The 15,751-nt window shown below is 51.0% G+C and overlaps 1 protein-coding gene across 5 annotated transcripts in view; it reads right to left on the bottom strand.

The window, feature by feature from the left end:
* POC1A (POC1 centriolar protein A) overlaps positions 1–15,751 on the bottom strand; it is a 68,763-nt gene that overhangs the window by 15,004 nt on the left and 38,008 nt on the right. For 4 of the 5 annotated variants that reach the window (XM_080830112.1, XM_080830113.1, XM_080830111.1 and 1 more), the window contains exon 10: positions 5,003–5,146. The exons of the other annotated variant lie outside the window; for it this stretch is intronic. In XM_080830112.1, coding sequence (XP_080686238.1) covers positions 5,003–5,146 — 144 coding nt within the window. The remainder of the gene's footprint in view (positions 1–5,002; positions 5,147–15,751) is intronic. 5 annotated transcript variants of the gene reach the window in all.

Below are 15,751 nucleotides of genomic sequence, written 5' to 3'. Positions count from 1 at the left end.
TACTCAGATCTACACAGACAGAAAGAGGCAAAGGTGGGCCAGAGTAGTTTTTTTTCTGGACCTCATAGTCCTCTAAGGTTGAGCCAACTTTCTCAGGAAGAGAAGACTTGGGACAGGCAGTGCCTGTGGTAGCCATAGGACAGGTGTGTGTTCTCTCCAGGTTCTGAGTGTGTGTGTGTGTGTGTGTGTGTGTGTGTGTGTGAGGACAGGGTCACAAGAGGAAGACGGGGCACCCACTTAGCCCTAGCAGCTCCTGAGAATTCCCATGCTGAGTTTTGAGGAGCAAAAAGCTTCCAAAGAAAAACCTAAACCCTGGTGCCTGGGTGGCTCAGTTAAACATCTGCCTTTGGCTCAGGTCATGATCTCAAGGTCCTGGGATCGAGCCCGACATTGGGCTCCCTGCTCATCAGGGAGCCTGCTTCTCCCTCTACCTCTCCCCTTGCTTAGGCTCTTTCACTCTCTCAAATAAATAAAATTTAAAAAATTAAAAAGAAAGAAAGAAAAATCTAAACGCCATTATTAGGAAACACATTTCCCCCAACAACCATTAGGATAACTGGATTCAAAGAATAGCTATCACAATAAGTATATGTCTTCGAAGAGCTTCAATCTTGGCCAGATGCCTGGGTCCAGGTTCAAGGCTCCCATCTCTAAAGGGCCCCATGACCCATCTCTGATTTTCAACAATCTCTTGCACCCCGGTTCCCCGTCACCTCCTGGGCTCCCCTCCCTGGACCTGGGGAAAGAGCTCTTCTTTCTCTCCCTCTCATCCTACTGCCGAGTCAGACCACTAGAGTCTCACTGGCAGCTCAAGGGCATTCCTGGGACTCAAGTCCAGCAGCTGCGGAGGCCTGTGGAATGTCCACTCCCTACACTCCTGTGTTACCTGGCTAGCCTGGTGCTTTCCCACACTCTCCCGGGAGCACACGGATTTCGTGCTGTGCTTCACAGAACAGCTGGTGCTGGTCTAACACATCCATTTAACCAAGGGCTTCCCAACGGCGCTTGGAAATATGAGCTGGCTCGACTGTCCCCACTTTATAAGGCTCTGGGGAACAGTATCACCTGATGAATGACGGGGTTGGTCCTCAGATCCGGGAGGGCAGGTGTGTCCAAGCTGATGGGCTGGTGGTCACTCTGCTCCCCACAGTTGGCAGGAGAGTGTAAGGCCAGACAGACCCCAGCTGTTCGGAACACGGCATCCAGCTGGGATCGGGGTCCCAAGGAGCACAGTGGAGGAATCCGTGAAGCCCCAAACGGCAACCTCATAGGGGTAAGGAGGGGTGTCTTCTACACAAAGAAGGGTCAGGGCAAAGGAGTGTACTCTCTAGCCTGGGACCTCAGAACTACCAGGCTCTGTGATCACAGAGCAACAACGTCTGGCCTTAACTGTCAGGTTAACGTTCGGCTTGCAGGTGGACTCAAGGAAGCCAACCCTGACTACACCAAAACTCTCCAGCAGGGGAAGCTGGGGAACCCCGGCCTACAGTAGTCTGAACTCAGGATCACCCAGCATCCTGAAGTCCCAGGCTGAGTGGCCCCAGGGGCTGGTCCAGGCCCAACAAGCCATTACCCACACCTACCCACGCCTGGCATGGTGCTAACTGCTGGGCACCAGGCGGGAGGATGACATGAGGGCCAGGAAAGAGTGCCTGTGGAAAGTTGCAGGGCTCAGATAAACAGCGGGAGGAGGGAGATGACAAAGAAGACATGATCCCTACCCTCTGTGGACTTCCCATTTCAAACAATACCATAGGGAGGACTCCCAGGCCAGGCCAAAGAGAACACTCACGTGGGAGATGGACAAAGGCCTGTGAACCTTGCAACCATTCCAAAGTTATCGCCCCGAAGGGGTACACTTTTGAAGAACAATGTGTACCTGTTTTGAAGAACACTTTAGAGAAAAGGCATTCCTAAAAAAATAAAATGGTACAACCTCAACTGGGGAGTCAAAAGGGCTGGATTTTGGATGCTGCACATAGCCCAAGGAGAGTTTGCTTCCCAGGCGATGATGAGCCTTTTGAACGCTTGCTGACCCCAGATGCAGAGAGAGCTCAAGCAACGAAGGGAACTCGCCGCCCCCGCTGCAAGGGTTGAGGCATGGCTCCTCCAGGCAGGGAGATAGGGGGGAACTGGGGGAAGTGTTTCTGGTGTTGCTGTGATCCCCCTGCCACCCCCACCAGACCCTGACTAATGACAAGGGCAGCACACGGCGCTGCTGGGCACTGTTCACAGAGCCTCACATGAGCTAACACAACTAATCCTCACAATAGACCCGTGAAGTGGCTACTCTTATTAGCTGTGTGTTCCAGATTTGGAAACTGAGGCACAGAGGTTAAACACCCGGCCCAAGGTCACCAGAACGTACACCCAAGCAAGCTGAGCCACTGTTCTCCATGGGCGCGCTCAGCCGCCTGACCTCTGGGCCACTGAGGACGACTGAGATTGGTCCTGGGCCTTCAGACTGGCACAAATGGGCCGTGAACATCCAGAGAGGAAGAATCAGTCACTGGGCCACCCCAGCCTGTTGAGCAGAAAGGCAGGCTCTGAGGACTGAGGGCTTCTGCAGTGGGGTGTCCTGCTCATGTCACCAGGGGCGGAAGGCTCTGTGACTCACTCAGTAAACATCTCAGCCACAGCAGCCCCCACAGTTCTTCCTTGGAGGATGTTCTGGAGGATGGAGGATGGAAGGACCCGGAAGGCAACTTCCCTCTCAGAACCCTCTTTGAAGTAGACTTCCTTGTGGGGGAGGGAAGGGGCAGTGAGAGGGCTGGGACACAGGGGAACAGCATGATTCAGATGACTCTGAGGTAGGAGTCCTTGTGGGGGTAGCTGAGATACCCCTGCCCCTCCAGAGGTACGTCAAGATGGCAAGGAGTGCTCACTGACGAGGTTGTGTGTGAGGCCAATACCCACAGGCAAAGGAGGCTCAGAGCCCGGCTGAGTGACCCACATGGGTAGCTCAGCAGGGTCACCTGGCTCTGGGCTTCAGAGGTGGGGCTGCCCACAGCCACACTGGTCCCAAGAGAAAGGAACACCCAATCCCACAAGAGACAGCCTGGCTGTAGCTCGGACACCTCAGCTAGAGCCCCAAATGGAAGAGAGGAGGTACGTCTGGAAAACAACCAGCAGCCAAACTCAAGGACAGCACGCCAGTGAGCATAAATGCACCTCCTACCACTTGGAAACTAGGCTGAGGCCTCGACTGGGGGCTTCATCTGTGGAAACCAAGATTCCTCTTCAGGATGTGTCAAGTCCATCAGGAACATTCAGGAATGCACACTGTTTGGCAGAGCAGGTGCCTGGCTGACGGGCCTGGCATCTGGTCGGGGGTGGAGTGCTGTTTGGATCTGCAAAGGGGCTGGACGGTGTGAGGTAGGACGAGGGTGCCACACAGCCATCCAGACCTGGGGCCAGAGGCCCAGGCCACCTGAAAGCCTTCATTATTCTCGGGGATGGCGGTTTCTCACAAAGTTACTATCACACTCCAAACTGCTAACACGTAACAAAACCTCCCGCGTGCACCCCTGAAACAGTGATGGGAAATGCTTCTAGTGCTATACTCCAATGAAGCGATCCAATGAAGCTATTTTTAACCATCTTCTCAGACTTAATTTCCAATTTTATCCTATAAAGTTCTAATTGATTCCACCTCCCCTGATCTCTCACACTTGACAAGGCTGTGAAGAACATGAGGCGGGCTCGGTGGTTTCTGACGCGTGTGAGATGGGGGATGTGCATGTTGCTCATACCTCTCTCAGCACAGGCCTTCTTCTCAAGGGTTAACAGGCTTCCAGAAATGTCTGTCTGATGTGCCTGTCTTCCCAACCCCCACCGCCCCCCAGCCCCAGCCACTGACGCCAGACCTCTTCCTTCAAAGTTCCTTCCTTCCCTGAGCCCAAGGTGTGCAGTGCCAGCTGGGACGCCATGACACGCCGTGGGCCACGTGACATGATGGAGAGCTTTTCTCACTTGGCCACGGATCCAGAGGGAGGGAAAGTATGGTACGCCACTTCAGCTCTATTTCTACCAGGGAACTCAGGGCTCCTTTGTCTTCCTCCCACACCCTTGGTCTACCCACAAGTTGGCATAAGAGAAGGCTGTCTGCACCCACAGCTGAGGTGGGGAAGGGGCCTGACGACCTTTAAATCCTGCCTTGGCACCCCCCCACCACCTACACCCCATGCCAGCCACGCTGGGCTTTGCTTGTTGCTTGGATGTGCCCATGGCCCCCTCCAGTCCTGCAGGCAGGCTGCTTCCCCCTATGAAGGCCACTCTCGTGCCTGCGGTGCCAGCTGCCACCTCTTGTCAGGGCACTCTGTTCTTAGGGAAGCTGTTGTACTCCAATTCCATATTAGCAACTGCCAGATGTACCTACGCTCCAGAGGCCTGGGCCCACGTCTACCTTGCTGATGACACTGGTCAGCACCACCGCTTATGTTTACTGAACAGCTCCCTCGAGCCAGGCGTAAGCCAAACGCTTCCCACAGATTCATCTCTAATCCTGACCACGAACAGGACCTGGAGTCCACGACCACCACACATCATAGAGGAGCACACCAGGGCTTGGGGAGCCAAAGGGATTTCGCCAAGGTTGCTTGGAGGATAAGAGCAGTGCCAGCTCAAAGCAGAGCCTGGGCTCCCAGATGCCTGACTCACTGCTCACAGCTCCCTGGCACACCCCTGAAGGGTGCCCACCCCGCGATGAGCGGGATGAATGGACAGTGTTTCTTTCAAAGCTCTGCTATGGCCCAGGCTGGCCCTGGGAGGGCACACCCTGGCAGGACCAGCACTGGGGATTTTTGGGGTCCAGTGGCTTGGCCGGAGCTTGGATGGCTCTGAGAGCCAGGACCTCAAGGCAGGCACTGCAACTTCATTAATTTGGACTGGAAAGTAGATCCATTATGATGATTTTTTTTTTTTTTTAAATATAGCACCTGCTGCCCAACTTCAAATGGCCCAAATGCCAGGCCAAGTGGGGTGAACGCACGTCCCGGCCTACCTGGGTGAGGACGTCCAGCTGGCCCACGATGTGCTCCAGCGTGCTGGTCAGCGTCTGGGGCATGCTGGTGGGCTCCTGGGGCTGGCTCTGCACCGACTCCTGACTCCTGCCTCTGCCTGGAGGGATGGGGAAATCCACTTCCGGCTAAGGACAATGAAAAGAAAGGGAGTCCTTCAGTCCTCACTCAGGGCTTAAAGAAACACGGAGAGAGGAACAGCCCCTCCAAAGGATGAAGTGGAAAATTACCCACAACCTGGAAAACATGAGTTCTAAATACTGGTGAGAAACGCAGTGCGGCGGTACTCCCATATCTGGGCCACGCGCCCCCTTCCAGGACTTCCTTTCTGAGCAGAGGCCGTGAGTGAGGAGTGCCATCCAAGCACATGGCAGTGAGGGCTGGAGGAGCCTGGGGGGAGGGGCAGGTGGGCCACAGAGTGCCCCCCGCTGGTTCCTTATGCAGCCCGTGCCCCCAGTAGGCCCCCTCAGAGTCCGGAGACCCTGAAGCCCAGGCTGGCTCTGACGTCACCCCTCTTCCTGGCGAGCCCCAGGCCCATTCCCCACCCCCAGTGTGGGCTTGGCCTAGAACTGGAGGGATGTTCCGACCCCGCCCTAGTGCAGAACCCCTGGGAAAACAGGCATTGTGTGTGAGCATCCAGATGGCTGGTAGGAGTCCTGTGTCTGGTGGGACAGGTACCCCGAACTGCTGTAGAGAGACTTCCGGGGACATGAGGGATCAGTGTTCCTGCCTGAGAGGCTTCAGTCTCCAAATGCAGAAGCCTAACTTCTGTCACCACTCCCCCGCCAAATACACACCCACAATCACCCAGCGCAGGCGATTCCTAAGGGGACCCATCCCAGTCCAACACGGGTCCCCCCAGATTCAGGCACCACTCTATGTACATATCAGCACTTCTCTTAACCCATGAACCACTGTGCGCCATGTTCAGCAGGGTGGAACTCCCAGAGCCACACCGTACCCAAGAACACAGATGGCAGATGCCCCAGTTTTGGTCTTGGAACCTTCCTCCGTGGACTTGCTCCCAGAGGGAAGGACGTGCTTAGTGAGACTGACACTCTCGGCTGGTCCCAAAGCCCCAGTAACCCATAAAGGCAGCCACACATGGGGCTCAGGGTTTTAAACCATGACCTCCACAAATTTCCAAATGTCACCACGTCACCCCCCGCCTTTGTCAGTCCTCCAGGGCTCTCTACTGCCTTTCGGAGAAAATTTGAGCACCTTGACAAGGCACCCCACTCCAGGCTACCTCCTTGCACAACTCCCCTCCTGCCTCTGCACCCCCTTGCCCAGTTCCCAAGGTCCTCCCCTACTGGAAGGCCCTCATCCAGCCTTCCTTCCCCCTGACCCCAGCACCCTAGCCTCTACTCGCTTTGCAACCCGGAACGCCTGATCAGCAGCGCCTCTGTGCTCCCGAATGCCCATGCCTGCCCCAGCCCTGCCCAGTTCCTCCAGCCACTCCATCTCCAGTGCCAGGACATACGAGTGGGGTGAATCAATGCTGGCCTGTCCACAGGGCCTGCTGCCCATCCATGGGTCTGTGTGCCTCTCCCTGTTTCCTGCCTATGCTCATCACCCCTGTCCCTTCTGAATCTAGGATATCACTGGGCTCAAAGCTTGCCAGCTACCCACATGCCACAGAGCTATGGCTACTCTACCCGGCCAGGAGAGTTTACTGGCTACGACTGGGGCTCCCCGAGGTTGCCTGCACATGTCCCACCAGCAGCTGGCTTGCATCTCTGAGTCTGCCCATCTCCTGGATGGACCCACAGTAGCCCAGTCCTAGGAAGATGCTCTGCTCTGGCCAGGCTCACCGGGGTGGGCATCAGAGTTCTAGGAGAGAGAGACCACAGGGGAGGATTCCCAATCAGCCAAGGAGGGCAGTTTGGCTTCCGGACCCTACTGCCTATTTTGCTTTAGTCGGAAAGTGTTCTAGTCTCAAAGATAGCAAACTCTCCCGTGCATGCCCATTCGAACCTGGAGAAACACAGGCTCTGGAGGTTAAAGAGAACGTGAAGGTCAGACACAGAGCTCGAGGGGTGTTCTCGAAAACAGGAGCAGTGCCAAGCACGCAAGCCCATTGTGCGCGTGTCTGCTGTGTGCTATGTGTGCCCACCAGGACTGGGGCCCTGGGCCTCCAGAAACCAATGCACTTGGCTAGCGTAGGCCCTGACAGGTGTGGGGTTTTCCTTCTGGTTTGTAATGCAAGTGCTGGACTTCTCAACTGCCCAGGCATCCACTTTGGAGAGGCATCCACTTGAAGAGGGCTATCTTGAATAAACACGCTGCCCGCCCATGACCAGATGAAGAGCTGGGACACCCCCCCCACCACAGATGCTCCTTGGTTTCCGAGATCTTGGCAGATTTTGGTAACTGACCATACGGCCACCTGGTTTTTTTCTTAAAATTCCCACTCTTATGTTTAAAATTCACCAATAACGAGTGAGCCCTGAAAACCCCCAGGCCTCTACCCTCAACCCCAATAAAAGTGGAAGCCCAGGTGTTGCTCTCTCTCTCCTCTCCCCTCACCCTCGCTGTGTGGCCTCACGTGTGCTGTGTTATTTCTAGGTCCCTTCATTTCTTCCAAAGGTTCCTGATGGTTACTACTGAAGGGTGTCTTGTAATTATATTAAGAACTACGAGGGCCGGTTCAACCACAATGTTGGTTGCTGACAGGTAGCAGCACACAGTTTCAGATCCCAATGCCTATGCAGGAGTCCACCCCAAAAGGAAATGTTTCAGAAGCCTCGACCAGCCCTCACCTCACCACAGCAGCCCTAGGCGGCAGTGTCAGGAGACACAGCACAGTGCACTGGGGAAGAGCTAGGATTCAGACAGGCCCTGGCCAACATTTGAGCTCCAGGACTGATCAGCAAGGTGGCCCTGGGCAAGAAGTTAACCTCCCTGGGCCTCTACTTCCTCATCTGCAAGATGGGGGTGATGATTGGGCCTGCCCCACAAAGGGCTGGGCTGTGAAAGGCACTTCTCTGAAATCACTCGCAGGCCTTTCTTGAGAAGCAGCTCCAGCCCTGTGCCCCCTGCTCCGAAGGGGCCTGCCCCCCGCCTGCCACCGCCACACTTCCAGACACACACACTCTTCCTTTGGACAGTGAGTCCCCGTGGCTCCCTTAGGAAAGGCCATGAGAGTGAGGGTGGGAGCCAGGCAGCCCTCTGTGCCGACAGCCAGCATCCTCCAGGAGTGGCCAGACGGGTGCTGCCTGCTGCCTGGGAAGGACGGAATGGAAATTCTGAGTGTTTCTGAAAAACGGCCCAGAAACTGACAGCCCCGAGCTGAGTCCCTGGGAGCACAGTGACGACGGCGAGTTGGGAGAGCAGGGGGGACCACCGCTGACTCACAACAGGAACCCTTCTTTGGAGCCCAAACAGAGCCAGCTCCAAAGGTGCATTGAGGACAGCAGTCACGTGCCGAGCCAGGGAGGCGGCCTTTGGAAGACACGGCTGTGGGAACCGCCATGCTCCCCTGCCCACTCTGAGCTCTCACAGGCTGCAACCAGGCGACAACAAAGGAGACGGAAGCTCCGAGAGCAAGTGACCATCGGGAGGGCCCCGGCCTCAAGCCTCCCCAACAAGCCCAGGGTCCTGCCTGCCCCAGGCTATTCCTCTGGCCACGCCGTTTGGTCCTTGTCTTTCCTTCCCCAGGAAGCCCTTTTCTGCTTCCTGTCCATTCTCTTACAGGTGGACATGACAGCACTGCACACGCCACCAGGCCAGCGCATAAAGATGGCAAGAGCTGTTGTCCCCTTGTTACCTACCACGTGCCAGCGTTTACACACATTTAATCCTTACAGTGGCCCTTCCTTCACAGCAGGCATCATTAAGCTTATTTTTCGGGGGGCAGGCAGCAGGTTCGGGGAGGTTAGAGATCTTGCTCAAAGTCACCCAGGAAAAAACAAAGCTGGGACCAGGACCCATGGGAGAGGCCATTCCCTGACATCAGGCAGCCTCTGACAGGTGACACAGCCTGCGGTTTTGCCTCCACACGCCTGCCACACAGGTCTGGCGTCAGACACTGTCTGAGTCACTCCCCCACCCGCCTGCCCGGCACAGAGCTGAACGCAGAGCAGGCCCTCCACACGCACCCGCCGCCTCCGAGAGCCCAGCTCACCACGGCGACATTCCTGGGTAATGAAACCTTGCCAAGGCCGGGGGTGGGGGTGGGGAGGCTGCAGCCCCACCCCGCACAGCACTGCAGCCCCTCACCTGTACGCCAGCTCCCTGGAGATGCAGCGTTTCCCAGCGCTGGGCAAGCAAGCGATAAGCGGAGATAAGGAGATGACGAAGGGGAGTGGGAAGGGACATACGAACCTGGCTGTGAGTAATGACAGTGACGGAACAGCCGGGGCAGCACGTGAGGGGGAAAGGCTATCAGGGCTCTGCCCCGCTCAACATCAAAGGGTCCCGGGGGCCCTGCCTGGCGAGTCTCAGTGACGATGACATCAGCACATACTGTGTACCTACACAGCGGCACCGAGCGGACAGCTTTCATTTTTGCCATATACAAACCTCCTAACATCGGAAGAAAAAAAGGTGAAGACTCAGAAGAGACAAATCCCTTTCACTTCATGGAACTCTCACTTGGGGTATGCATGTGCCCCCTGGTATGGTCCCCTGGTATGGTCCCTGGTATGGGATCCTGAGCTCTCACAGCAGGTTCAGTTTCTACTGCTGCCAGCCTGTCACAGGCTACCAGGAGCTCAGCATCGTGCACAGTAGAAACTGCAGAAATATCCGATTGATCTCAGCCACTTGAACACACGGTCACCAACCCATACATTTATTAAAAAACAAAACAGCTGGCAGGTCTTCCTTGTGACAAGAAATTAACCCATCTGGACTGACTATGGTCTCACTGGTTCAACATCAAGATGTAGATACGGATAAGGAGTAACACTAAACTCAGCTCAACTCCCGATAAGACTATCTACTTCTGTCTCTACTATCCTAAACATGATGTATGGGCATTTAATCAAAAATTATGACACACACGAAAAGGCAAGGGAAAAAACCCCACGGTCAGATAGCATCAGCAGGAATGCCTGGCTGGCTCAGTGTGTTAAGCATCTGCCTTCGGCTCAGGTCTTGATCCTGGAGTCCCAGGATTGAATCCCATATCGGGGCTCTGCACTCAGCAGCGAGCCTGCTTCTCCTCCTGCCCCTCCATGCTCACATGTGCACACTTGCTCTCTTTCAAATAAATAAAATCTTGGGGGAAAAAAAAAAAGCAATCAGCAGCATCAGATGACTTTGATGCTGGCACTATCAGACATGAAATTTAAAATAACTATGACTACTATGTTAAAGGTTGTATTGGAAAGTGTGGATAACACACACGTACAGATGGGGAATTCCACCAGAGAGGTATAAAGTCTAAGAAAGAGTCCATGAAAATGCTACAAATTGGAAACCCAGTAACAGAGAGGAAGAATGGCTTTGGTAGGCTCAGCCCAGCTGAGGAAAATGAATCAATGTCCTTCAACACTGATCAGTTCCTCAAACTGACACAGTAAGGGGGGGGGCACCCAGAACAGAGTATCCATAAACTGTGAGACAAGATCAAACTGTCTGACACGTGTGACTGGAATCCCAGAAGGAAAAGAGAAAAGAGACATTTCTTACAGAGCAAGTTTGCTGGTAGCAAATTTTCTCAGCTTTTGTCTGAAAAAAAAAGTCTTTATTTCTCTTTCATTTTTAAGAGATATTTTTGCTAAGTACAGAATTCTGGGTTGACACTTTTTTTTTTTAAATACTTTAAAGATGTTACTCCAATGACTTCTGGATTGTATAGTTTCATAGGAGTATTCTTCTATGGTTTTAACCTTTGATCCTATATACAATGTCACTTTTCTGTCTACCTTCAAGATTTTCTCTTAATCTTTGGTTTTTAGAAGCTTGAATGTAACTTGTGCAGGGTTTGTTTTTGATTTTTTGTTTAGCCTCTTGTCCTTTTTCTGAGTTTTTTGGGTCTGTTGTTTGATCCCTTTCATTAATTTTCAAAAATCCTTGGTTACTATCTTAACGATAGCATGAAAAAATCATGAAATGTGTCATTACTTTCCTACAGTTGTTCTAACAAACGGTCATGCTTGGTGACTTAAAACAATAGAAATTTATTCTCCTCCGTGTTCTGGAGGCTGCAAGTCCAAAATTAAGGTATCAGTAGGGCCCCCGCCCTGAGGAAGCACTGAGAAAGAATTCTTTCTTGCCTCTTCCAGCTTCTGGTGGCTCCAGGATTCCCTGGCTTATGACTGTGTAACTCCAGTCTCTACCTCCATCTTCACATGGCCTTTTCTTCTGTGTCGCTCTTGTAAGGAGACTTGTCATTGGATTTAGGGCCAACCCAATAATCCAGGATAAAACCTCATCTCAAGATTTAATTTCATTGGCAAAGACCTCCTTCCCAAATAAGATCACATTTGCAGGTTCTGGGGGTCAGGACAGACATATTTTTGAAGGGGCCACCATTCAACCCACTACAAAATGCTTAAACATAAATCTAACAACATACATGCAAAATCTGTATGCTAAAAACTACAATACACTGATGAGTAGAATCAAAGAAGACCTGTACCAATGAAGAGATATATCATGTTTGCATACTGAAGGCCCAGTGTTTTTGAGATGACAGTTCTCTCTGAAATCAGCTATAGAAGCAAAGCAACTAGAGAAGTCTAAATAATTTTGACGAAAAGAAGAAAATCAGAAAAATCACATTACCTGATTTCAAGACTTAGTTTAGTTACAGCAATCGAAAACAGTGTGGTACTGGTAAAAAGAAAGACACATAGATCAACGCCATCCAAAAATATACCTACAGATAGCCGGTCAATTAATTTTTTTTTTAAGATTTTATTTATTTATTTGACAGACAGAGATCACAAGTAGGCAGAGAGGCAGGCAGAGAGAGAGGAAGGGAAGCAGGCTCCCCGCTGAGCAGAGAGCCCGATGCGGGGCTCGATCCCAGGACCCTGAGATCATGACCTAAGCCGAAGGCAGAGGCCTTAGCCCACTGAGCCACCCAGGCGCCCCTGGTCAATTAATTGTTAATGAAGGCATGCAAACAACTTAGTAAAGACAGTTACTGGAACAACTGGACATCCATATGTAAAAGAATGAACTTTGGTACATACTTCATACCACATATATAAAAAAATAACTAATTCAAAATGGATCACAGACTTAAATGTCAATCCTAGAACTATAATATTTGTATAAGCTTTTCTTCTAAAACATAGGTGAAAACTGTTATGGTCTTGGATTAGGCAAAGATTTCTTAGGTATGACACCCATAAAAGAAACCGCTGATAAAATGAACATCAAAATTCAAAACTGCTCTTTGAAAGACACTGTTAAGAAAATGAAAACACCACTAGAGACAGGGAGAAAATATTTGCAAGTCACATATCTGGTAAGGACTTGTATCCAGAATATAAAAGAACTTTCAAAACTCGATGAGAAGACAACCTAATTAAAAGAAAAAACAGGGGCACCTGGGTGGCTCAGTGGGTTAAGCCTCTGCCTTCAGCTCAGGTCATGATCTCAGGGTCCTGGGATTGAGCCCCACATCGGGCTCTCTGCTCAGCTGGGAGCCTGCTTCTCCTTTTCTCTCGGCCTACTTATGATCACTCTCTCTCTGTCAAATAAATAAATAAAATCTTAAAAAAAAAAAAACAAACCCCAAAGATTTGAACAGACACTTCACCAAAGAACATATAAAGACAGCAAACACACTCATAAAAGATGTTCTCCATCATTAGCAGGTAGGAAAATGCAAGTTAAAAATCACAGAGAGACTCTTGGGTGGCTCAGTCGGTTGGGTGTCAGTCCTCAGCTCAGGTCATGATCCTAGGGTCCTAGGATCAAGGCCCATGTCGAGCTTCCTGCTCAGTGAGGAATCTGCTTCTTCCTCCACCACTGCTGTTTCCCCTGCTCTCTCTCTCTCTCTCTCTAAAATAAATAAAATCTTTAGGGGAAAAAAAAAAATCACAGTAAGATACCAGTATACACCCAGTAGAACGGTCTAAAGTTAAAAAGCCTGACCATACCAAGTGTTGGCGAGGAGGTAGAGAAATTCAAATTCAGACACTCCTGGGGAGAATGTAAAATGGTACAACCACTTCAGAAAAGAGTCTGACAGTTACTTGAAAGGCTAAACATACACTTGTTATGTCCCAGCCATTCCACAGCTAGATATGTACCCGAGAGAAAGGGAAATACATGTCCATATAAAGATAAGTACATAAAAGTTAACGCAGCAAAAAAAAAAAAAAAAAAGAAAAAAAAAGTTAACAGCAGCTTTACTTGAAATAGCCAAAAATTGAAAATAACCCAGATGTTCACCAACAGGCAGATAAACATTCGATGGAGTACTACTCGGCAATAAAAAGAAATGAACTGGGGTGCCTTGGTGGCTCAGTGGGTTAAAGCCTCTGCCTTCGGCTCAGGTCGTGATCCCAGGGTCCTGGGATCAAGCCCCATATCGGGCTCTCTGCTCCGTGGGGAGCCTGCTTCCCCCCTTCCCTCTGTCTGACTCTGCCTACCTGTGATCTGTCTGTCAAATAAATAAATAAAATCTTAAAAAAAAAAAGAAATGAACTATTGACTCATGTAACAACATGGGCAAATCTCAAAATAATTAGGCTAAGTGAAAAAAACCAGTGAGAATATATAATTACATGATTCCATTTATATCAAATTCTGAAACACACACACACTGATCTGTAGTGACAGAAAGCAGATTAGTGGTTGCCTATGGGTGGAGGTGGAAGTAGATTGATAGAAAGAGGCAAAAAGGAATTTAAGGGATGATGGGAATATCTGTACCTTGATCATGGTGGTGATTAACTGTACATGTCTGCCCAAACTCAGAGAGCAATTCACTTTTTAAAGATTTTATTTATTTATTTTAGAGAGAGAGAGAGAGCATGCAAGCGGGGGAAGGAATCCCAAGCAGATTCTGCGCTGAGCACAGACCCTGATGTACGTGGGGCTTGATCTAATGACCCTGAAATCATGACCTGAGTTGAAACCAAGAGTCTCATGTTTAATTGGCTGAGCCACCCTGGTGCCCCAGCAGTTCATTTTTTAAAATGGCAAAAGCTAAAGTGAGTGGCTGGCTCAGTCCGTAGAGCATGCAATGCTTGATCTCAAGGTCATGAGTTCAAGCCCCATGTTGGGCATAATGCTTTCTTAAAAAGAAAAAAAAAAAAAAAAAAGAACAAATAAAATGGTGAATGCTACGATTTGTATGTTAATAAGCCTGACTTAAAAAAAAAAAGATGGGCACCTGGGTGGCTCAGTGGGTTGGGCCTCTGCCTTCGGCTCAGGTCGTGATCCCAGGATCCTGGGATTGAGTCCCGCATCCGGCTCTCTGTTTCGGCGGGGAGCCTGCTCCCCACCCCTCTGCCTGCCTCTCTGCCTACTTGTGCTCTCTGTCTGTCAAATAAATAAATAAAAATCTTAAAAAAAAAAATGTTGTTATAACTGAAGTAGCCCTAGAAGCCCAACCTGCCCATCACGTGACACTGCACTTGATACTACCCATCACGGCCACTCGGTACTCAAGGTGAAGATCACTTGCTCTCCATTGGACATTACCAAAGGGCAAACGCCCAGGCTGAAGACCCCAGGTGAGGCCCATGAGGCCCATCACTGGTCTGGGGATTACAGTTCCCAGATGCAGAAAACCAGCTCACATTTCAGTGCGGCTCAATTCCCAAAGCCTCAGTTTCCCTGGTTGTCAGCAGAGGTCCCCAGGCAGCATTTCCGAGGCAGTGGCCACCCCGTCTGTGGAATGTCAGGCCCCAGCTGCTCAGAGGTCCCTATGTAGCTTGACAGTCAGCAGCAAGCAAGGTCTGCACACACCTGGCCAGCAGCCAGGAGTGGCCAGAGATTTACCATGAAGATGCTGTGAGCTGATGTGACCCAGGGGCTGCTATGGTAAGTGGGGTGGTCAATTATTAACACCTGCTCAAGGTGGAAATTTCTCCTTTTCTTTTAATCTCTAACACTGGACCTTGCCCCCTGCTCGGCCTGTTCTGGAAACAAACTCTGTCACAGACAAAAGCACCCAGAACTAGTCCACGGGCCAGACTCTGGGCCAGAAAGGGGAGAGGAAGGTGACTTGTGCCCCAAATCTGGGCTGTCTCATGGGGACCCAACTTGTACAGAACCGGGCGGCAGTCTGGCTGGCCACGGCCCACTAAAAACACCAAAGCGTGTCACTGTGTCTCCAAAGCAGGGCTGAGCACGAAATTGGAAGAAATGGACAGACAGACAGACACACACACACACACACGATTAAATCTTTTTCAACTTAAAATCTTTCATCCAATTGCTCACTGCATAGTCTGCTAAGTGAGGGTGCAGAGATTCACATGCACGCTTCTTACAGTCTTTGCCTAGGGCCTTTGGCTCTGACAATTTGCCCTCATGAAAAGTTAATGGGTGTCTATGTCTGCCTGCCTGTTTGCTAAACCTGATCCCGGCCAGGAGAGCAGAAAAGAGGACAGAGCTCACTGGAGCTCACACTTCTCTCCAGCTCTTCAAGCGGAAAAAAGGCACGGCCGTTTTCTTGAATCAGAGCTCGGAAGAAACCTGGTACTGTATCCACCGCGCATATTTGTGGACTAAATACACAACAGCCTTGTTTGCCCTATAATTAAGAGTTCCGGCCTGGAGTCCAACAAGAGAGAAAACTTCTGGTTCTAAACATA

The sequence above is a fragment of the Martes martes genome (assembly GCF_963455335.1).
Source record: "Martes martes genome assembly, chromosome: 1".
NCBI classification, from domain to species: domain Eukaryota; kingdom Metazoa; phylum Chordata; class Mammalia; order Carnivora; family Mustelidae; genus Martes; species Martes martes.
Note: the sequence above shows the minus strand (reverse complement) of the source record. Positions and strands in the feature narration are given on the sequence as shown.